Genomic DNA, 25,145 nt, shown 5'->3' with positions numbered 1-25,145 from the left:
CACAAACAGGCAGGCATAGCTGGGACCCATGCGTGTACCCATGGCTACTCCTTTAATCTGGACATAGTGGGACGAGTTAAAAGAAAAATTGTTAAGGGTGAGGACAAGTTCTATGCACAGATAGGGGGAGCCACACACAAAGAGAGGGAGTCCAACCCAGGGAGAGGAAGTGCAACAATCTGAGAGGGAGTCCAACATAGAGAGGCAGGTAATTGCAATTGCAGAGAGACAAGGAGTCCCACAGAGAGATGGTTTGATATACACACAGAATAAGTCTCTCATTCAGAAACGGGGGGGGGGGGGGGGAGAGAGAGAGAGAGAGAGAGAGAGAGAGTGGAGTACCACACACAGATAAGTTGAATGAGTGTTGCAGGAAAAGGTGGAGTTGCAGAGGGAGAGGGAGAGGTGGATTCTCACAGACATTGGTTTCTCCCAGGAGAGGTCTGTCACAGACAGAGGGGTAATACCACCTTGAGAGGGGGGAGACCATCATAGTGGGGGATGGGGGGAAGGGGAAGACTCAGCACAGAGGGCAGGGGTTGTGTATCCACAATAGAGGACAGGGGAGTCTCCAATGCATAGAGCAGAGGAGTCATGTACAGAGTGGGAGCTTCCAATGCAGGAGTAGGGGAGCCATGCCTAGAGAGTGGGAGCCTCCAACAAAGAGAGCGGGGTGGTTGAGCAATGAGAGCAGGAGAGCCATGCACTGAGAGTGAGAGCCTCCAACACAGAGAATGGGGGAGCTGCGCATTGAGGTGGAGCTTGCATTGGGGGAGGAGGGGAAGGGAGCTGTGCACCCAAGGTAGGAACCGCATACAGAGAGGGGCAGCCGCCCACCGAGATGGGGGTGGGGGAAGAGCAGAGAAAGGCAGCCATGTGCACAGACCATAGGTTGCCCATCCCTGGAATAGAGTGATTATGAATTGATGGGGCAAGCTTAATTTTACATCATTTTTGGTACATTGTGTACTAGGGGGAACTGTCTCTTTTCTGCACTGTTTTATGTTCTGATACTGCAAGAAAAACTGAATTATCTATAAAGTTGGGGAATTCGATATCGAGTCCGGAAGGCTGCAACAAACCCAGACAGAAGATGAAGCTCTGACCCTTAAGCTTGCCATCATGCAGGAAGCAAGGTGGTGAAAGGTAATCGGGGGAGGAGAGAATACAGAGCTGAGGTAATCGTCAGATCAACAGTGATATTTTTGATGCCAAAGTAGAATTAAATGACCTATTACTATTTCTTATTAAGACTATAAGGCATAGGAGTAGAAATAGGCTATTCAGCACATTGAATATACCCTGCCATTTAATTATGAGGTGGTCCATTTTCCCATTCAGTCCCACTGTCCTGCCTTTTCCCTATAACCTTTAATTCCCTGGGTAATCAAGAACCTATCAATTTCTGCCTTAAATGCAGACAATGATGGGAGGTGGTCACGTGATGGAGTAGGGGCTGGTTAGGGAAAACCAGCCCTCCGCAGAAAAAGTTGAAAAAAAAGGTAGAAAAACAAGGCAGAGAAGTAAAACATAAAAAGTTGCAAGATAAAAAGTATAAGAAGGACTAGAGGATGGCTCCAAAGAAGGAAAAGACTTCAACGACAAGCAAAGAAGAGATAAAAAAAATCACAGGGAAAAAAAAAGGAGAATGGCCTTACTGGAGTCCGTGAGCAGGGAGCTCTCCTAAAGAGGATTGCCCAAGCTGGGAAGCTGGTAAACGGGCAGCTTGGCGGCGACATCCCTCGGGCAGTCTGGAACTCTGGCTGGCGGAACCAGAAATAGAAATGCCAGCGCACATGCACAGTACACATTCTAAAGAAGAAGCCGAAGGGAACGGACGGCGAAAGCAAGATGCTGACTTAGTAATGGGAGAAGCCGTGGAGAAGACAACGATAGAAGCAAGATTAGCACAGAGCCAAGAAATGGAGCAAGAGAAACATCAAGAGGAAGATGAAGATATACAAGAAAAAAATTACAAGGTAAAATAGATGCAGATGGTAGATAAGGAATACTTTGACAGTCAAGGTATTCTAATGGAAACAATAATGGCTGAGTTCAGTACTATTTAAAAAAAATCTATGCAAGAGACAGATGTAAAAATTCAAAGAATGGCAGAAATAAGAAAGCGAAGTGATGAAGTGGAAGACAGAGTGATAGGGGTGGAAATGGAGGTGAATGAGTTAAGAGAAAAATTGGAAGATAGAGATAAGGAAATTAAGAAGACTCATGACTTATTAGCCAAAAATTTGACATTTTAGAGAATTTCAGCAGACGTAATAATATAAAAACAGTGGGCCTGAAAGAAGGTGAAAAAGGGTCAGATATAAAAGGATTTATAAAAAGATGGATCCCATAGATCTTGGGAGTAGAAGAACTCCAAGAAGAAATAGAAATTGAAAGAGCCCATACATAGAGCATTGGCACCAAAACCTCAGCCACATCTGAAACTGTGTTCCATACTAATAAAAGTATTACTATTTATAACAAAGGGGAAAATACTGGAACTGGCAATGAAAAGAGTGAAAAAATAAGGAACCATTGAAGTACAATGGGGAAATTTTTAAAAAATCCAGATATAAGCTTTGAACTTTTAATGAAGCAAAAGGAGTTTAATTTAACAAAAAACTGTACTATGGAAATAGGTTATAGCTTTGTGTTACATCATCCAGCAATATTGAAGATATTTATCCCTGGTGGGCAAAATAGACTGTTTTCAGATCCAGAAGAAGCTTGTTGCTTTGCCGTCCAATTACCAAATAAGCAACAAGAAGAGGAGTAAAGAAAATAATAAAAAGACTGTTAAGATAATTAGCATAAAAGGTTAACATAAATAAGTTGGAATGTTAATAGTTTGATTACAGATGTTTTTCTATTATTCTATTGTTTGTTTATTTCTTCCTTTTTCCTTTCATTTTCTTTAAGTTATAGGGGGTGGGGGGAAGGGGGGGAAAAGGAAAATTCCAACATGTAGAGGCCAAGAGCCTTCAAAATTTCCTCATATGATAACCTTTTCTCACCCCTCTCCAACATCAGCACAACCCTTCTTAAATGAGGAGCCCAAAACTGCTCATAGTACTCCAAGTGAGGTCTCACTGGTGACTTATAAAGCATTAACATCACATCCTTGCTCTTGTATTCTCTTCCTCTTGAAATGGATGCCATCATTGCATTTGCCTTCTTCACCACTGACTCAACCTGCAAGTTTTCCTTAAGCTATCCTGAATGAAGACTGCCAAGTCCCATTGCATCTTGGTATATTCAATTTTCTCCCCATTTAGAAAATAGTCTCCCCATTTATTTTTTCTTCCAAAGTGCATTACTGCACACTTTCTGACACCATATTTCATTTGCCACTTCTCTGCCATTTCTCCTAATCTATCCAAGTCCTTCACCAGCTTCCCTGTTTCTTCAACTCTACATTCTCCTCCACCTACACTCAGCATTTTCAAGCTTTGCCACTGTGGAGATACACCATTGTACTGTGACTTGGTTAATGGCATTGTGTACATGTTTGGTTCATTTATATGGCTGGCCCGCCTTCCCTTGGTGTCTCCATCCCCATAGAATCCCCCAATAAATGTAGTTAAGCCAAGTTCCTCTCTCAGTACGAGTCCTGGGATCGGGCCAGAACAGGAGCAGGCCTGTCATCCTGCAACCCCAATCTTTTGGTATTATTGATGGTGTATCAGTCACAAAGCCATTTATTTCATAATTTAAATAATTAATACACCACTAGCATCTGGCAACCAACTAGAATATTCTGATTCTTTTCTTCTTGCTAATCATTCATCGATCTGCTCATGCTATTATGTTTTCTGTTATACCATGAGCTCTTAACTTATTAAGTAGCTTCATGTGCAGCACCTTGACAAAGGTTTTCTGAAATTCCAAATACTCAACATCTTCTTCTTAATCTCCTTTATCTTCAAAGAATTCCAATAGGCTTGTCAAACAAGATTTTTCCTTCAGGTCTTTGGCCTATCTTGTCATGCACATCCAGGTACTTTGTAACCTTGTCCTTAACAATCAACTCCAACGTCCTACCAACCATCGACACCAAATGTTTCTCGCAGCGTAAAATTCATGAGGAGAATCTGCAAGTTTAGCTCTGTTTACTGTTGTCAAGTTAAGACATAATGCCTGGATCAATTTTGTGTGGTCTGGTCAGTTTCATTACATTTTCATCCACCACTATAGTACCTACCAGAGTTGGTCAAAAATATATGGCTCTACTGTCACACGTATGTTAGTTCAGCTGATTTCCTTTTTTTAAAGAACATTAGTGAACTACTTGGGATTTTGTCATAGTTTTCACCATTAGCTAAGGTGTAATTTGAACTCATTTCTCCTCATGTTTTGTCCAATGCTCTTAAGTGGTCCAACTACCAAATCACTATGGCAATGTTTTTATGGCTTTCAGATTAAGTATAACCTAGGGAATGAATTATTTGGATCAAGAGATGTGGTCATGGACATGGTCACTGAGGAGAGTAGTACACATTGATTCATTAGACACATGGATACATGATGGGAGAAATAAATTGTTGATATTTTTGATGAGGAAATGGCTTGGTGGGATTAGCTGCATCAAATTAAACTGGGTGGCCCACAGTCCTAGCCATTATTTATTCCTCATTATCAGTGTGATTAAAACAGGTGGTCTGGCTATTGCATTATTGTTTCTTACAATACAATTGTACCAATAACTGAAGCATTTCATTTGATGAAAAGTATTTTGGTTTTGTATAAGGCCTTGAATGATGCAACATAGATGGCAGATTCAAATTTATAAAGATGATTGATCTAATTGGTTAATACGTTTCAATTTGCAGAGCCAGAAGTAGCATTTATCAACAAAGAATCTGTCCAGAAGGAGGTCAAGGTTCAAGCATCAGAAAATGCTACTCTCAGCTGTGAAGTGTCACAACTCAAAACAGAGGTCAAATGGTCCAAAAATGGAAAAATTCTTAGTCCTAATCATAAAGTTAAACTTATTTCTGAAGGTAAAATTCGAAAACTTATTATTGAAAATGCACAGGCAAAGGATGAAGGCAGGTATATCTGTGAAACAGCTGGAGAGAAATTGATTTTCCATGTTGAGGTTACAGGTTAGTAATCATTCATATCTTACCTCATGGAGTGTTTCCTAATGCAAACTTGGAATTTCTTGTAGATAATTTCTGCCTTGTAGATAATTTCTGTTAATGTAACATTGAACTGTGTATCCCCATGTTGAGAACTTTTAGCTTTCCTGATGCAAAGAAAATTATAGCTCATCAAAATGTCATTTGTTTATTGCCACGTGAAATAAGGTGCAGTGATAAAGTTTGTTTTGTGAGCCATCTAATGAGATATCTCATACATAGTAAGCAAGTAAGACGCAGTACAAAAGTACAGTTTTAAAGAGATGCATAAGCTGTGGTTTGGTGCACTGATCTCTACTTTGCTGAAGCCAAACAACAGCTCTCAGATACCTTCTCTTATTTACCCATTGAACAGGACCCCACCATAAAACATCAAGTCACTGTCTTAAGCATTTTCTTTGACCTTATCACTTCTGATCATCTCCCTTCCACAGCCTTTATTTTTTACAACCAGTTCTGCCTCTGTCCCAAGATCCACAAACCCACTTGTCCCAGTACACCCATTGTAATGACGTGTTCCTGCCCCTCCAAATTGGTAACTGCCTAGCTCTACACCATTTTGTCTCCCCTGTTCCAGTCCCTTTCTGCCTTCATCCATGAAACCTCACATGCCCTCCATTACTTCAACAACTTCCCTGAAGTTCCCTGAACTCAACTGCCTCATCTTCCCCATGGATATCCAATCTCTATACACCTCTGTTCCCCAAACCAAAGGCCTCAAAGCCCTTTGTTTCTTTTTCATCAGCCAGATCCAACCAGTCCCCATCCACCTCTGGCTGGTAGAACTCATTTTCAACTTATTTTTACTTGTTTTCACCCTCAATACCTTTTCCTTTTAATCATCCCACTTCCTCCAAGTCAAAGGGGCAGCCATGGGTGCCCACATGGGCTCCAGCTATGTCTGCCTTTTTGTTTGCTATGTGGAGCAATCTATGCTACAAGTCTACACAAGCAAGGCTCCTCAACTCTTCCTCTGCTACATTATTGCTACTGCCTCATGTTCCCATGCTGTGCTTGTCAACTTTATATACTTTTCTGCCAATTTCCACCCCTACCTTAAATTCGCCTGGTCATCTCTAACAACACTCTCCCCTGTCTCCATCTCATAAGACAAATTCTCAAAGTAATTTCCTACAAACCCACTGACTCCTATAGTTACCTCGGCTACATCTTTTCACACCCTGTTTCCTATAAGAATTATATTCCTTTCATGCAATTCTAATGCCTCTGCTCCATATAGGATAAGGTATATCCTCCATTTCCTGCACATTATGGTTAGGGTTAGATGCAACAAGGACAGGATTCCTTTTGTCCTTACCACTAGCCTCTGCATCCTCCACAATTTCACCACTTACAATGCGCTCTCACTGCCAGGCTCATCTTCCTCTCTTCTCTTTCCACCTTTTGCAGGGACCACTCACTCTGTGACTCCCTCATCCAGTCATCCCTTTCAACTCCTTTGGTATCTATGTTATGAGCCCAAAGGACCCCAAAACGCAGCAGCAATAGACATTCACCAAGACGAGTGGTATTTAAAACAAAAGTTATTTTTAATCAACTTTAAACATGAAAATAGAATCAAACTTTAAATTAAGTCTATACTTAACTAACCCAAATTAACCCCCTTCTAATTCTAAGCACACATATATGTAATATATGTGTAAATTTAAGAAAAGATATTTGGTTCACAGTTCAATCTCACTTCTCCTTCTTCCAAGTTCTCTGGATGCAGACAATTCTTATATTGTGCACAGAATTTAACATGTATAAAGTTCACCAGGCTTTGTTGCTCGAAAGGTAAATGTTTACCACTCAGGAAGGTTCTTATAGGGTTTTCAGAGAGAGATTTGTTGTTCTAGGATTTCCACAACTGAGGTACCACCATTAGTCACCTCAATGTCTCGCTGATGAAACTTGCCCCATCAGGTTTTCCAGATGATAACCTCTTTCTTTCAGGCCATCACACTTATTCCAAGAGAGACATCAGACAGATAGCACTGCTCTGGAACTTTTCATCAGTTTCAACCTACTCTTCCTGGCTTGCACTGTTCAGCTTCTTTTCAGTGTCAGACACACACAAGCTGAGAGGGCTTCTCTTCTCTCCCTCTCCAACTGAAACTTCCAGCAAACCCATGTGACTCACTCATTTACAAAACTCCCATGTTCTTCAGCAAACAGCAGGAGTTATCCTTCTGCTCAAGTTGTTGTCTTAGATAAGCAAAACCCAGGACTGACCTTCCTGTAAGCACCCTGCAGAAGGATACTTGAAGCCAGCTTGTCTCCATTCATTTTATAACATCATTTCATTTTATAACATCATTTCAATTAACACCTACTTGTGAAATGACCTTACATTCTCCAGAGATCTTCAGTCTTTCAAATAAGATCTGTTTTAAAATATGTGTATGTATGTAACCTACTCTAAATCTTACCAAATTCTCCCCAAATATTACCAAATTCTCCAAATATTTATAATCCATTAGACCCACTCCTGTGTCTACTGGAAATGCTATCCTTGAGCCCATACCTCCTCTCACCACCATTCAGGTCCTCTAAAACAGTTCTTCCAAGTGAAGCAACAATTCTCATGAAGCTATAGGGATCATTTACTGCATCTGATGCTCCCTTTGTGGTGGTCTCCTCATTGGAGAGACTGGATACAGACTGGGAGATTGAGCACCTTCGCTTTGTCCACTGTAATCACTGTAATTTCAATTCCCTACCCATTTCCCATGTTTATATGTCTGTCCATAGTCTCTTACAAGGTCAAGCTGAAACCACTCACAAATTGGAGGAACAACGCCTCGTATTCCTTCTGGGACCTGTTACGGAGTCCAGAGGACCCCAAAAACCAGCAGCATTAAATACGCCACACAACACAGGGTTACTTAAGCAAAAGTAGTTTTTAATTATATTTGAACAAGAAAACGGAATTAAACTTTAACTTATTACTTAACCTACCTAACTACTTAACCCCCCTCTAATATTATGCACAGGTGTGTGTAATGTATATTTAAGATTAGAAAAGTTCTTTGGATCACAGTCCAATCTCACTGGTTGCAGGCAATTCTTGTACTGTGCACAGAAGTTAGCATTAACAAAGTTCACCAGTCTTTGGTGCTTAATAGGCAAATGGTTACCACTCAGGAGGGTTCTTGCTGGTTTTCAGAGAGAGATTCCTTTTCCAGGACATCCACAACTGATTCCTTCTCGATCAGTCTTGCTGATGAAACTTGCCCCCTTCAGGGTTCTCCAGGTGATCCTCTTTCTTTCAGACCGCCAGCCTTCTCCTTTGACCAGGCAGTCTTACAAAGTTTGCCAGCTTTGTCCTTCTTGAACTGATTTCTGTGTCTCTCCTTTTTGTTTCACACCCTCCCTCTCTGAGAGCAAAACTGTTCTCTGCCTACAAAGATCATATGCTCTCCCAGGCAAGCTGCTGTTGATACTTTGTTGCCACCTGCGAAAGTTCTGCAAATATTCTGTGTTTTAAAATGTGTGTATACAAGCTGCGGAAACTGCCAAAATGTTTGGCCTGGAAGTCAGCCTGAAGAAAACTGAGGTCCTCCATCAGCCAGCTCCCCACCATGACTACCAGCCCCCCCACATTTCCATCGGGGACACAGAACTCAAAACGGTCAACCAGTTTACCTACCTCGGCTGCACCAATTCATCTGATGCAAGGATCGACAACGAGATAGACAACAGACTCCCCAAGGCAAATAGCGCCTTTGGAAGACTACACAAAAGAGTCTGGAAAAACAACCACCTGAAGAAACACACAAAGATCAGTGTGTACAGAGCCATTGTCATACCCACACTCCTGTTCGGCTCCGAATCATGGGTCCATCACCTACGGCTCCTAGAACGCTTCCATCAGCGCTGTCTCCGCTCCATCCTCAACATTCATTGGAATGACTTCATCACCAACATCGAAGTACTTGAGCTGGCAGAGTCCGCAAGCATGGAATCCATGCTGCTGAAGACCCAACTGCGCTGGGTGGGTCACGTCTCCAGAATGGAGGACCATCACCTTCCCAAGATCGTGTTCTATGGCAAGCTTTCTACTGGCCACCGAGACAGAGGTGCACCAAAGAAGAGGTACAAGGACTGCTTAAAGAAATCTCTTGGTGCTTGCCACATTGACCACCGCCAGTGGGCTGATATCGCCTCCAACCGTGCATCTTGGCGCCTCACAGTTCAGTGGGCAGCAACCTCCTTTGAAGAAAAGACCGCAGAGCCCACCTCACTGACAAAAGACAAAGGAGGAAAAACCCAATACCCAACCCCAACCAACCAATTTTCCATTGCAACCGCTGCAACCGTGCCTGCCTGTCCTGCATCGGACTTGTCAGTCACCAACGAGCCTGCAGCAGATGTGGACATACCCCTACATAAATATTCGTCCGCGAAACCAAGCCAAAGAAAGAAGAAGAATTGTTAGCTGCTCTAACAATTCCTCCAAAACCACCTTAAATACTCTGTCATAGCACCCTCCAATGAATGGCATTAACATCTACTTCTCCAGTTTATGTTACCCCCTCCCCTCACCATGTCTCTCTCTTTTCCTACCCTTTGTCCCTTTCATCCAGCTTCCCACCACTCTGTTTCTCTCTCTCTCTCTTCTCTCTCTCTCGTTCTCTTTCTCTCTCATTCTCTCTCTCTCTCTCTCTCTCTCTCTCTCTCTCTCTCTCTCTCTCTCTCTCTCTCTCTCTCTCTCTCTCTCTCTCTCTCTCATTCCCTATTCCCCTCCCCTGATCAATTTTTGGCTTTCCTCTCCTGCCCTCTTATCCACTTCCTCTCATGGTCTTCTGGCTATGGTCTGTATTCCTCCCTCTGCCCCTTCTTTTCTCACTCCTGCATCTTTTTATTCAGACACCTGCCTACTTTTAGCTCATACCTCAGGCACAAAATATTTTGGACACTGTGGGACCTGCTGAGTTTTAAAAATTTTAATTTAGACATACAGCATGGTAGCAAACCATTTTGGTCCATGAGTCCATGCATCTCAATTTACATCCAATTAACCTATACCCCCGAGTGCATTTTGAATGGTGGGAGAAAACCAGAGCTAGAGGGGAAAACCCACGCAGACGGGGAGAACATAAAAACTCCTTATAGACAGTGTGGGATTCAAACCCCGGTCCCATTCGCTGATGCAATAAAGGTATTGTGCTAACCACTACACCAACAGTGCAGTCCAGCACTTTCTCCAGCACCTTTCTGTCCTAACAATCACAGCATTTGCAGACTTGCTTATTTCACAAGATACTTTCAAAGGTATTCATGGAACACTACAGCTTGGTACTGGCCTTTTGGCCCTTGATGTTGTGCCGACCTATATATTCCTATCTAAAAAACACCTCGTAACCTTCCATTTTTTTCTTCCATATAGCCGTCTAAGGGTCTCTTAACTGACCCTAATGTTTCAGTCCCTACCACTACACCTGGCAAGGCTTTCTTGGCACCCACAGCTCGCTGTGGTTTAAAAATACCCCCAAAAACTTATGCCTGATGTCTCCCCTAAATTTCCTTCCTTCATTTTGTAGAGATGTCCTCTGGTGATTTCTGTTCCTTCCCTAGGAAAAAGGTGCTGCTTGTCCAGCTTCTCTGTGCCTCTTAGAATCTTGTACACCTCTATTGAGCCTCCTCTTATCCTTCTTTGCTCCAAAGCGAAAATTCCGCGCTCTGCGAACCTTGTCTCACAAGACTTACTTTTGTGAGAAACAGAAGTACCTTCACAGAAATTGCTCAAGACAAAAATTGAGAACAAAGCACATTTATTATCTTCTTCTTTGGCTTGGCTTCGCGGACGAAGATTTATGGAGGGGGTAAATGTCCACGTCAGCGGCAGGCTCGTTTGTGGCTGACAAGTCCAATGGACAGGCAATGCAAAGTTGGGTGCTTTCCCCTTACCCTGGGAATACACACACACACACTGTGGCTCACCCAACTTTTATACAGTTTATTTCAGTATAGAAGTACCCTCCCCCTTACATTCTTCTGCCTCCTGGATGAGTTTGGCATTAGGCAATCCTGTCTGCCTACGTGCTGTTTCTGTGAACTTGGAGGACCAGGGGGTATCCTGTCGGTGTCCCATCATATCATTGTCCTTATTGTCCTTATTCACAACCTGCCTTTGTCCTTATTCACACCTTCCCGACCCTCAGGGCTTACTAACTTATATGCAGAACTTGCTAATTCTGTCTAAAAGGCTAGAAGACCCTTATCTTATTCAGACTAACTTCCTACATTCTATTATCTATCCTTATCCTATTCATACTGACTTTATTCATTACACATATATCCATACTAGCTTTCTTCACCTTTCATATTTTCATATTAGTTTTACTCATCTCTTACACTTTCCAATCCAGGAAACATGCTGGTAAATCTCCTCTGAACCCTCTCCACAGCTTTCCCATATCACAGGAAGGATGAACTAAACACAATGCTATGTGTGGTCTCACCAGAGATTTGTAGAGTTGCAACATAACCTCTCTACTTTTGAATTCAATTCCCTCTATTAACGAAGCCCAGCATAGCATTGTATGGATTTGGAACCCCAGGTCCCTCTGTTCCTCCGCACTGTTAATTATCTGACCATTAACCCTGCACTCGGCTTCTGGTTTGACCTTCCAAAATGCATCAAAGCACACTTATCTGGATTGAACTATATCTGCAATTTTTCCACCCAACTCTGCATCCTGTTTATATCCTTTTGTAACCTACAACAACCTTCAGCACAATCCACAACTCCTCCAACCTTCGTAAGTAGCAAACCTACTTGCCTATCTTTCCTCTTCTTCATCCAGGTCATTTATAAAAATTACAAAGAGCAGGGGTCCCAGAACAGATCCCTGCAAAACTCCACTAGTCACTGATCTCCAGGCAGAATACTTTCCTTCATTGCTACTCTCTGCTTACAAGCCAATACTTAATCCATGCAGCTGAGGTTTCATGTATCCCATGCCTCATGGCTTTCTAGATGAGTCTCTCATGGGGGACCTTGTCAAATGCTTTACTAAAATCCATATAGACCACAACTACTGGCCTGCATTCATCAATTATTTTTGTTACGTCATCAAAAAACTCAATCAGGCTTGTGAGGCATGCCCTTCCTCTCACAAAACCATGTTGACTATCCCTGAGTAGACTGTACTTCTCCAAATGCCCATCAATCCTATCCTTGAGAATCGTCTCAATAGTTTGCACACCACTGACATACAGATACTACTGGGATCCAGCTGACAGATCAAATTTCTTCAGACTTCTGATGAGGTAGCAGCGCTGATGCACTTTTTTGGCCATTGCTTTGGTGTGAATGTACTGGGACTAGTCAATGGTGATGTATACTTGTAGGAACTTCAATCTGCCTACTCGCTCCACCTCTCCACAGGTTACGTGGAGTGGGAAGTAAGCTCTTTCCTTCTCCTAGAAGCTTATAACCAACTCCTTGGTCCTAATAGCATTGAGGGAGTTATTGTTGTCCCAGTTCCAACTCACTAGTCCCTGTATCTCCCTTCTATTGTCTGATTTGCCATTTTGTTAAAGATCCTGCTTACAATGTTGGTATCATCCATGAGTTTATAGAAATGATTGGAGCATTGTTTAGTCATGCAATCATGGGCACATCATGTAACTGTCCATATTGATGGGATAGAGGAGGAGAAGGTTAGAATCTACAAATTCCTGGGGGTCCATATTTCTGAAGTCTCCTGGAGCAAGTGCTTCATGAAAATTATGAAAAAGGCACATTAATGTCTCTACTTTCAGGAGCCTGAAGACATTTGTCATGTTGTCGAATACTCTATCAAACTGCTGCAGATGTACAGGTACACAATCCTTTTTCTGGACATCTAAAATCAGGAAAGCTACAAAATCTGGCAAGTGGGGAGAGAGGCGGCAGTGCGAGTCAAGCGGCCGAGGGACCGGCAGTTGGGGGAGGTGGCCGAGGGACATGTGGTTGGGGGAGGCGGCCAGGTGGCCGAGGGACCAGCAGTTGGAGAAGACGGCCGGGTGGCCAAGGGACCGGCGGTTGGAGAAGATGGCCTGGCGGCCAAGGGACTGGCGGTTGGGGTTGACAGCCGAGGGTCCGGCGGTTGGGGGAGATGGCCGGGCGGACAAGGGACTGTTGGTTGGGGTAGATGGCTGGGCAACTGGAAGGGGGTGGGGGTGGATACGGCAGCACAATTCGAATGGGCTTTCCAAAATCCGGGAAAATACGAAATTAGGAACACACTGTCCCCCAAGGGTTCCAGATAAAGGATTGTGTACCTGTATTGTGGGAAGTATACTGTTATGGGTCCAGAGGACCCCAAAACCCAGCAGCAATAGAAATTCACCAAGACAAATGGTTATTTAAACAAAAGTTGCTTTTAATATTCTTTAAACATAAAAACAGGATCAAACTTTAACTTATTAGTATTAACTTAACCCCCTTATGATTCTAAGTGCAAGTGAATGTAATATGTATATGTTCAGAAAAGTTCTTTGTTTCACAGTCCAATCATTCACTTCTCACTTCTCCAAGTTCACTGGTATCAGACAATTCTTATACTCTGCTCAGAATTTAACATTTATGAATTTTCACCAGGCTCTGGTGCTTACAGATAAATGGTTACCACTCAGGAAGGTTCTTGTTGGTTTCAGAGAGAGAAATTAATTCCTTGTTGGATGCCTACAAACTGATTTCCTCCAACCAGTCCCTTCAGTGTCTTGCCAAAGAAAACTTGCCCCATCATGGATTTTCCAAATGATAACCTCTTCTTCCAGGTCACCACAGAGTTTCTCTTGTTTTCTTTATTTTAGGAGAAACACTCAAGCCAGCCGTTTGCTCTTGTAAGGAGCACAAGGGTTTTGAACAAGTTTTGAACTCAGAACTCACAACCCATCTTCAGAATAGGGTCTTCAACAAGCCTGCCAGCTTGTCATGTTGCAGCCTCAAAAACCAATGCAGAAAAGTATTCTCTCTCCCTCTCCAAAGAATCACGTTTTTTTTTTCTCTCTCTCTGTTTGCAAAACCACATGACCTCTCTTAGAACAGCAAACTGCAACCAGACAGATTACTGGCACTGGAATCAGTCCATTTATTCCCCAACATCAGTTCAATTAAAGCCTACTTGTGAAGTCTCCATAGGCATTCTTCAAAGTTTCTGTAAAGTCACTGTGGAGATGATGTCTCTGCTTTTGCATAGCTCTTGCATTTTAAATAAGATGTGATTTGTAAGTATCTGTTTGTGAAGTGACCGACACTAAACCTTCACAATTTATCTCTTTCAAAGATATATTTATACATAATATACCCCATAACAATACTGGCAGGGTGCATCACAATCTTGTTTGGGAATTTGACTGCCCAGGAAGTTGGAAGGCTCTAGAAGGCAAAAAATATAGAGAACTCCAAGACAAACTCCAATCTGCCATCCATTGAATGCACTTCTGTTAGGCGCTGCCTCAAGAAAGCAGCCAACAATATGAAAGACTTCCATCACACTGGTTACAATCATCTCTCCTTGCTACCTTCGGGCTAAAGGTGCAGAAGCCTGAGGACCAATACCTCTCAGTTTAAGATTAGTTTATTTCCAACAACTATCATGCATTTCCTCTCATTACACTAATCAGGGACTGCTCTGACCCAACAAAAGAATTGCCTGCAATATTGCTGTCAATGTTTTTTGGTTTGGGACATCTGAATATTTATTATCTTTCTTTGTATTTATTGTCTTTTTATAATTCAATTAAATATATATTTTTTTAGTTTTTGTAGGTAAGTATTTAAATGCACATGAACATTGTACAATACATATGATAATAAACCCATCCTTTCATTATCTCAGTGTAGAAGGGATAATTTCAGAAATATTTTCCCTTACTTCTTCCTCTCTTCATTAGTGATGTTGGATTCTTTCTCTTTATAATTGACTGTAGAGTTTGATCCAGTTTGGATAGGCTAATGAGAGTTGAAATGAATTTTAGGCCTATTCATACGTTGGAAATTTATGATTTACAGTTTTTTTTTGTGCAATATATCTATGATTAAGTTGGTGTTCTTATCAAACCTGTGTCAATTTTGAGTTTGCAGATCTCTGCAGTGTACCAACTAAACATGCATTGATTTCTTGATTACAGAACTAAAAACAGGATTTTGCAATAAAGATTTAACTCAGACAAAAGTGAGAGTTCGACATTCAGAAAATGTTATGCTCAGCTGTGAGGTGTCACAGCCCAGAACAGAGGTAAAATGGTTTAGAGGTGGAAAACTACTCAGTCAAAATAAAAAAATGAAACTTGAATCTGATGGCTCAATTCGAAAGCTTATCATTAATAATATGGAATCAAAAGATGGAGGTGAATACATATGTGAAGCGGACAGAGAGAAACTGACCTTCAGTGTTCAGGTTACAGGTTAGTAATTCTAAGAATATCCCAGCCTTTTTTTCCTTTTCACAGTTCTAACTTTGGCTAGAATCTAATTTTAGTTTGCTAGCGAGTCAAGAAATGGGAAAGTAGTACAGTTGAATGTGTGGCTAAGGAACTTGTGCAGTTGGGAGGGCTTCAGATCATTAGGCTCTTGTCCAGAACATAGAGCCTTTAAAAGAAGGTCGAGTTGCACCTAAACTGGAGAGGCACCAATATTCTTGCAAAGATGTTTGCTTATGCTATTTGGCTGGGTTTAAATTAGCATAGAAGGGGATTAGGGTCATGATACTGCTGTTCAAGATTTTAGTAAGATGATCTCTGGAATGTTTTGTGTAGTTCTGGTTACCTTGCTATAGGAAGGATAAAATTAAACTGGAATGGGTGTATAAAAGAAGATTCAGCATGTCTGCTGGGGTTGAGTTATCAGGCAAGACTGGATAGGCTAGGACTTTTTTCCATGGAGACTGAGATGTGACCTTACAGGTTGATTTAATCATGAATGATATAGTTAACATCAATGGTCACCATCTCTTTCCCAGAGTAGGGGAATCTAAAACTTGAAGCAAAGATGAGAGGAACATTTAAAGGAGACTCGTGGGGTGTACATAGGGGGTGGTGCACATATGTATAGAGCTTTAGAATTACAATATTTAAAAGGCATGGGAAATTGGGACAAGATTGGGTGGACATCTTGGTTGACATTGACGAGTTGGGCTGAAGGGTTTGTTTCTACGCTGTTTTAGTGTCTGGCAAATATTTTCATGGATGAACTGTTATCTTGGGGCCAATTTCCTTCATTTACCCCATTATCTCTTGATATCATTAACAAAACATTTATCAATCTATTTCCTGATCCATCTTGAGGCTTGAGGCATCCTCTTCGCCATCTACATAGCATCGAGCTTTGTATAAATAGCAAAACATCACAGCTGATTTCCCCAACCCAACATCCAACTCTCCCTTTGAACTTTGTGATTTTCCCCTATATCATCCAAGTAGTTATAGTCTTTCAGCCCATTTAACATCCAAGTAATGATAATCTCTCAACCCAAAAATGACCTCTTTAATTCCATATCTGTTTTCTATCCATGAAATGATCCTCAACCCATGACTATAACTTAACCTACAAAACTATATGCTCTTGTTTTCTTCAATTAACAGGTTTGCCCTTACATATTCTGCTGGTTACAATCTCTAAAATATTAAAAATGCTTTTCCCTTCAACATCAAAGTTGAATCTTCCTAGACCTATTTATGTTTTATCTTCTTACTTTCATAATAAATTTCAACATTTTTTTTACCACTGTTGTTTGACAAACTGGTCTGTCATTCTACATTTTCTCACCTTAATTTTAGCTAATACTTTTGGTTTTTACATAGGAGCATATAGACAGCAGAAGATGATTTAAGCCCCTTTTACACAGCCTCTTCAAGGCAAGAATATTGCACCTTTAATGTGCTATGCCTTCTGTGTAAAAGGTATGAACATGGAATTGTAGTCCCACCTTTAAGCTGGCAGAAGAGATAGTCACAGCGCTGAATCAACATCTTTGTTAAAAGGGCGAGCTGATCAGCTGGGACCAGGATGAGAAAGGATGTGGATGTTATACGTCATACTTAATGCCATAAGTTCCACCTCTTTTGCTTCTGGAATGCCGGCTTGCTATGTAAAATGGCACACAAGCCCAGCATTATGCAGCATTGTTTTGTTCAGTGTAAACAAGCAAAGCCAAGCTAATGACGGGTCTTCCTTACGGCAGTATTGCGGGATCTCTGTGTAAAAAGAGCAATGGAAAGGAGTTTCAGGGTGGTGGTCACATTAAACTTCCAGGCAGAAAATAGATGGCTATATGCTATGAGTGACAACCAGGAAGTTCAAGGGACCTGATTGTTATTCTCCTTTCCTATAGCACTTTGATGTTGATGGGTGGGGTTGGTGGTGTTATTGTTGGCTTCTCAGGGGATAGATAGAATTTTAATTTGATATACACAGTACAATATACAGGCCCATTCCATCCAATTACACCATATTAACCTACAACCCCAGTATGTTCTTTGAACAGTGGGAGGAAACCAGAGCCACTGGAAAAACCCCCATAGATACCGGGAAAACATATAAACTCCTTACAAGAAGTACAGGATCCAAACCCTGTTATCGTTTGCTGGCGCTGTAACAGCGTTGTGCTAACCGCTATGCTAACCGTGCCACCCCAAATAGAAGTGAACTCAGTGGCACCTTGATTGTTTTTGTTGTACAGCAGGGAAGAACAAAGTATTAAATAGCAGCTATTGAACTTGATTGACAAGGAGACAGACTGTGGCCAAAAGTGAGACTCCAGGTTTCAAATCACAAATGTCACTCTGGATACTTGCATGGATCCCAGCTATGCCTGTTTTTTTTTGTTGGATATGTGGAGCAATCCATGGCTTAAGCCTACATAAGCCAGGCTCCTCAACTCTTGCTGTTACATTAATGACTACCTTGGTGCTGCCTCATGCACCCATGATGAGCCTGTTAACTTTATCCACTTTGCTGCTACTGCCATCCTGCCCTCAAATTAACTTGGTCTATCACTGGTAACTCTTTCCCCTTTCTCAATCTTTATGACTCCATTTTGGGAAACAAACTATAGACATCTTTTATAAATGCACTAAGTTCCACAGTTACCTTAACTAAACCTCTTCCCACCCTGTCTCCTGTAAGGATCCTTTTCCTTTCTTTCAATTCCTCCATCTCCATTGTATCTGCTTCTAGGATGAGGCTTTCTAATCCAGGACAACTCAGATGTCCTCCTTCAGAAAACATAACTTTCCCTCTGCTGCCATTAACTCAGCCCTCATCCATATCTCATCTATTTCCTGTACATCTGCCCTGGCTCCTTTTCCTGCTACACGCAATAGGGACAGGGTTCCTCTCATCCTTGCCTATCAGCCTCCGCATCCAGCATATCATTCTCCACATTTTCCACCATCTACAATGAGATCCCACCAGCAAACAGTTTTTCCCCTTCCCACTTTCTATAGGGATCAATCCCTCCTTAAACCCCTTCTTCACACATCCCTTTGCACCAATAGATAACAGCAAGAAGTGGAATTCTTCAACTTGTATTACTTCTTTCACCACTTCAGGTCCCCACTTCACTTGTAAATCTGTCGGGGTCATTTATTACATTGGGTTCTCTGATGCAGCCTTCTTTACATTGGGGAGACTGGACATTGGAAAATTGCTTCGTTGAGCACCTTTGCTCTATCCACTGCAACGTCAAGGAACTCCCAGTGGCCACCACACCAAATCCATAACCTATTGCCGCAGTGACATGACTGTCCATGATGTCATGTACTGCCAAGTTGAAGCCACCTGTAAATTAGACGAACAACGCCTTGTCCATGCAGTGTCTAACCAGACATCATCAATATCTACCTTATTCTCATTTCATGGTCTCTCTTTTCTTCATTACCTTTCCACCCTTCCTCCAGCTTCCCAACCCTTTCCCTTCTTTCCATCAAAGTTATGTTCAGTTGCCTTCCATCCTTATCTCTTTTCAGCTTCTTTCTCTTCCACCTGTATCCACTTATAACTCTTGCCTATTAACTTGTGTTCCTCTCCCCCCATCTTTTTAATCTTGCATCCTCCTGACTTTCAGCACTCCTGAAGAAGGATTCAGACCCAAAATACCTACTGCCTTTTGCTTTCTCTGGAGGTTGCCTCACTTGCTGAGTTTCTTCAGCATTTTAGTGCATTGCACTAGAACCGGCATTTTTCAGATGAGGGAGGAAATTACGGGATCCAGAAAGTAGCAGGCATGGAGTTAGAATGATTTGTAGGAAATGGAACGGGCAAGTCCGATGGGCAGAGTAGACAGACATAGGTGGGGAGAAACATGAAACTTAACTGTATTTATTTTAATTCAAGGAGCCTTTTATTTAAGATAGATGAACTGAGAGCATGGGAGGATATCCTGGAGGCATTGGCTAATGAATCTACATAAAGATTTTAAATTATAAAACAAATCTCCCAATAGTTAATAGGAATTAGAAGAACTGATTTGTAGGCAAATTACAGCAGGATTTAAAAATAATAGGATTGCAGTAGTGAGACACAACAGACTGCAGATGTTGTAATCCAAAGCGAAAAGCAAACAGCTAGAGGAACTTAGCAGGTCAGACAACATCTGGAGGCAAAGGGATTTTGGGTCAGGATCCTCCATAAAGATATGGTAGTTTGAGATTTTAACTGTCCTAATAACTGTTTAGTGTAAGTGGCTTTAATGAGATGGAATGACTAAAATGATTTCAAGAAGGATTTAAAAGCAGTATGTAGAATCTTACTAGAGAAGGGACTTGTACTCAGTCTTATCTTAGTGAACGATAATGGGAAAGTGGTGGAATTGTTTCTGGAATCCTTTGGAAACAGTAACCATTTTTCAGTAAGACTATAAGATGATAAGATACAGGAGCAGAAGTAGGCTATTTGGCCCATTGTTTCTGCTACACCATTCCATCATGAGTTGATCCATTGTCCCACTCAGCTCCACTGCCCTGCCTTCTCCCCATACTTTTGATACCCTATTTCCATACCTATCAACCTCTGCCTTAAATGCACCCAAAAACTTTGCCACCACAGCTGTTCATGGAGAAAATTCCAAAAGTTCACCACTCTCTGACTAAAGAAATTCTAAGCATCTCTGTTTTAAATGGACACCCTTGAATCTGAAGTTCTACCCTCTTGTTCTAGACTTCCCTAGCATGGGAAACAACTTTGCCACATCTGTATAGGGCTTTCAACATTTGAAATGTTTCTATGAGGTCCTCTTCAATCTTCTGAACTTTAAGAGCCTTCAAATGTTCCTCATATGCTCATCTCTTCACTCTTGTGAATCTTTTCTGAGCCCTCTCCAATGCCAGCTGTTATGTCCGCAAAAGAGGAAATGGCGGGAACGCAAATGGTATAAAAGTCGGGCTTGAGCCCTCAATAAAGGAGAGCTATACCTAACTGCACTCATGTGTATGTCTTTCTTCCGAGTAGGCGTGCAGCTACAGTTGGTGACCCCGATGGTTTAGTCGGCATCTAAACCCAATGTTGAACAAGCCGGCAGCAGTCCACGTAGTCGCCCTCAAGTTGCTGACTTTCTGGACAAATCAGCACACGTGGTTTGACCAGGCTGAGGCACAGTTTCAGATCTGGCAGATCGCAGTGGAGTCCACCCGGTACTAACACGTGATGAGCGCCCTGGACCAGAACACAGTGAGCTGGGTGGCCAACTTCATCCAACAGCCCCTGTCAGAAGGCGGCTACACAGACTTAAAAGACTTGCTAATCGAGACCTTCGGGCTCCCACGGCGCGAGAGAGGGGCACGTCTGCTCCACTTGAACAGGCTAGGGGAGAGGCCCCCATCGGCTCTAATGAGCAAGATGCTGGTCCTCCTTGGAAAGCATGAGTCCTGCATCATGTTTGAGCGGGCATTTCTGCAGCAACTGCCCAAGGACATCCAACTGCTCCTGGCAGATGCCGACTTCAGCAACCCCCAGAAAGTCACTGCACAAGCAGACGTTCTGTGGAAACAGAAAAGAGAGCGCTCAGCATCTGTGGGGCTCATCGCTATACCCCGCAGCCGGACCCGTGCAGACCCTCTGAAGGACAAACGGCCCAACAGAGGAAGTGATTCCATCGACCATTAGTGTCAGAGATGGGGTTCTGGAGCCCACCAATGCAGATATGTTCCAGTGAAACTCTGGGGCCAGCTGTCGCTAATGGCCTCGACGACTGGCCAATGAGATAGCCTTTTGTATGTGTGGGACTGCTAGTCTTTTCCAATGGAATACAACATCTCATTTCCGAATGCCATCGGTGAATACTCAAATTAGTCTCATTTTTCCAAGTAATTGTCAAACCTTTTCTAGCCACAGCTAAAGCTAACCTCAAAAAAGCAATTTGAAATTTATTTAATTTTAACTCCAAGCTCAATTTCTTAATATAACCCAATAAGAATACCAAAAGGTCAAGTGAAATTTTAAATTTGAAAATAACTTCTAATAGTTCTTTAATTCTATTCCAAAAGGGTCTCACTGTCTCGCATAGCCAAGGAGAATGTAAAAAAGAACCAACTTCCTTATGACATCTGAAACATCAATCAGAAAAGTAAACTTATTTCCTTAACTTGTCCAGAGTTAAGTATAACTGATGAATAAAATTATAATGAGCCAATCTTTACCTTACATTTACAATTTTAGTCATACTATCCTAACATAAAGTCATCCAATCATCTTGAGAAATAGGTATGGATAAATCTTTTTCCCATTTTAATTTAGATTTATAAACATCCGGCTTGAGCATTTTATTCTGCAATAAAGCATACTTCTCAGATATAAATCCTTTCTTGCCACCATCAGTAAGTAAAATTTCAAATTTAGACCCCCTGGGTATCCGTAACGTATGGCCAAAATTATCGAACGATAGGGCTTTAATTTGATAATAAGAAAAATGAGTATTCAAAGATATTTCATTATTTCTCTTTCGTTCTTTAGAATGAAATAAAATATCCTGCTTCATAACAATTTTCTACTAATTTAATACGTTTCTGATCGCACAACCTCAAAAGTTGATGTTTTAGTGTAAAAGGTAAAAGCTTATTTACCCGAAACTTTACCTTGATTGCCTATAATTTCATTTTTTAGTTCCATAATTCCATTAAATGTTTCAACACAGGCAAATTACAATGACTTAATAACTGAGAATTCTTTCTATAAATAAACTGATCCGTCCTCTTAAGGTTTATCCACTTCAAACCTCCTATTAACAAATTTCAACTGAGCTGATTCATAATAATTCTGAAAATTAAGGAGTTGCAAACCTCCTACTGCATCCTTCCAAGTTAATTTCCGTTATGACACCCTGACCATTTTATCTTTCCACAAAAACCTCCTCACCAAAGCATTCAAATCTTTTAAAATTTTTTGAGGAATCTTGCAAGGAATAGATTGAAAAAATATTGAAGTCAGGGAAAGATATTCATTTTGATACAATTAACATGTCCTATTAATATTATAGATAAATCTTTCCACTGATTCAAATCATACTTAATTTTAGACAATAAAGGTAAGTAGTTCAGTTCATATAAATGATTATAATTACTATCTATTATAATACCTAAATATTTAATCCGATTGGAGACTTAAATTTCATAATATGTCTACAAAGCGAATAATCCATTTCAGCTAAAGGCATAATTTCACTCTTTTCCAAGTTAATTTTATGTCCCGATACTTCACCATACTGCTCCAATCGATCATGCAGATAGATTCCCCAAAGACATCAAAGCTTGTGTTAAATATATCAAAACATCATCTGCAAATGAATTTATTTTCTACTCGTAAGCTTTCACCTTAATATCCTTAATATTACTACCTCATTTAATCATCTGAGACAAGGGTTCAATAAGCAATGCAAATAGAGCTGGTGACAAAGGACAGCCTTACCTAATCTATCTAGATAACATAAAAGGTGAAGATACCTGTCCATTTGTTACAACCCAAGCAGTAGGGTTTTTATATAAAGCCTTAATTCAACCAATAAAAAGAGGCCCAAACTTAAACTTCTCCAAAACTTTAAACAAAAAAAACTCCATTCCATTCTAACAAAAGCCTTTTCTGCATTAAGAGAAATTACCATTGGTTGGTCAGACTGCTCCAGAGAAATATAAATTAAATATTTCTGCTTAATATTGATTTTTAATAAAACCCACTTGATCTAAATGAATAAAATCTGGTAAATATCTAATCTATTTGCCAGAACCTTGGCAACAATTCTATAATCACATTCAATAAAGAAATAGGTCTATTTAAAAGGTCCTGCTTTTAGTGGGTCTCTATCCTTCTTAAGAATAACTAATAATTGCTTTAGAAAAAGAATTCAGAAAAGAACCAGTCTCTGTTGCCTGTTTTAATACATCCATCAATAAAGGGATCAATAAATCCTGAAATTCTTTATAAAAATTCAGAAGTAAAACCATCATCCCCTGGAGACTTCCCACTAGGCATAGATCAAAGTGCTTCCATCACTTCTTTAACTGTAAAAGAAGCATCTAAACCCTTAATGTCCATATCCTTCAAAGCAGGTAAGGCTAGGTCAGATAAAAGATTGTCAGTTTTCGCTTCATCTTCCAATACTTCAGAAGTATACAATTTCTCATAAAATGTACAAAACTCATCATTAATTTCCTGAGATTTATATGTAATCATTGAATCATGTCTGATTGCATTTATTGTTCTAGAAGTTTGCTCCATTTTTAACTGCCATGCTAAAACTTCGAGCTCTCTCACCCAATTCAATATCGCTATTTAGTTCTCTGTAATAATTTCTCGAACTTATAAGTTTGTAATGAGTTATACTGTAATTTCAAATTAACTAAAAGTGCTTTCTTAACTTCCGTAGAATCTTGTTGTAAATCCTTTTCCAAAATCTCTATCTCCTTCTCCAATTTTCTGATCTCAGCCATATGTTGTTTCTTAATTTTAGCAGTGTAACTAATTTGTCCCCGTAAGTATGCTTTCAAAGCATCCCATAAAACAAATTTATTATCAACTGAGTCTACATTTATTTTCAAAAATAATTGTATTTGATCCCTTATAAATTTACTAAATTCATGGTTTCTCAACAATAAAGAATTAAATCTCCAACGATAAACATTCTCCACTCTCTCTGAACTGGTACACATAATTAATAACAAAGAATGATCAGACAAAATTCTAGACTTATATTCAGCCTTAAAAACTCAACCTTGTAATTGCGCTGATACTAAAAATAAATCTATTCAAGAATAAGAATCATGATAAAATGAAAAATCTTTCTCCTGAGGATTTAATTTTTTCCATATATCTTCCAGATTCATATCTTTCATTAATACCATTAACTGTTTAGCATTTTAGTTCTAATTACCGATTTTGGTGATTTTTTTCTAATAATGGGTCTAAACAACAATTAGATTCACCCCTACCATAATTTTATCGTAAACCCAACTTAAGTTGTGAAAAGAATCCACTATAAATTGCTCATCATCTATATTAAGAGGACAAACATTCATTAAAGTCCAAAATTCAGAAAATATTTTACAATTAACAATCAAAAGCCTACCAGCTTCCTCAAAAACAGAGCCCAATTTAAAAGATAGCTTCTTATTGATCAAAATAGTGAATCCTCTTGCTTTAGACTTATCCAACCCAATCTCTTTTTAATTTCTGATGTTCCTTTTCAGTCAAATGTGTCTCTTGTAAAAATTCAACGTCAACCTTCAATTTTTTAATGTATGCCAATACCCTCTTTCTCTTAATCAGATTATTAAGACTATTAACTTTAAAAGTAACAAATTTAAATTAGCCATAAGTCTTCTCTAAAAACACCCCACCATAAATGGTGAAGCACCACCCCATGGCTCCAACACAAAGCTAAAGGTCTCCTCAAAGAAAAGAAAGAGAGAAACAAAAAAAACCATTTAAAAAAACCCTGAAAAAAATACTATTATAGTATTTCCCCCCCTCAATTATACGGGAGTGACAAATGCCACAAAATGGCTGACAACTTTGGA

At 40.5% G+C, this 25,145-nt stretch overlaps 1 protein-coding gene across 13 annotated transcripts in view; it reads left to right on the top strand.

The window, feature by feature from the left end:
• LOC138751919 (obscurin-like) overlaps window positions 1-25,145 on the top strand; it is a 755,203-nt gene that overhangs the window by 73,596 nt on the left and 656,462 nt on the right. For all 13 annotated transcript variants that reach the window (XM_069914884.1, XM_069914878.1, XM_069914879.1 and 10 more), the window contains exons 7-8: window positions 4,833-5,108; window positions 15,273-15,548. In XM_069914884.1, coding sequence (XP_069770985.1) covers window positions 4,833-5,108; window positions 15,273-15,548 — 552 coding nt within the window. The remainder of the gene's footprint in view (window positions 1-4,832; window positions 5,109-15,272; window positions 15,549-25,145) is intronic.

The sequence above is a fragment of the Narcine bancroftii genome, chromosome 1 (assembly GCF_036971445.1).
Source record: "Narcine bancroftii isolate sNarBan1 chromosome 1, sNarBan1.hap1, whole genome shotgun sequence".
Lineage (NCBI taxonomy): Eukaryota > Metazoa > Chordata > Chondrichthyes > Torpediniformes > Narcinidae > Narcine > Narcine bancroftii.
This window is presented reverse-complemented; position numbering and strand designations above follow the sequence as displayed.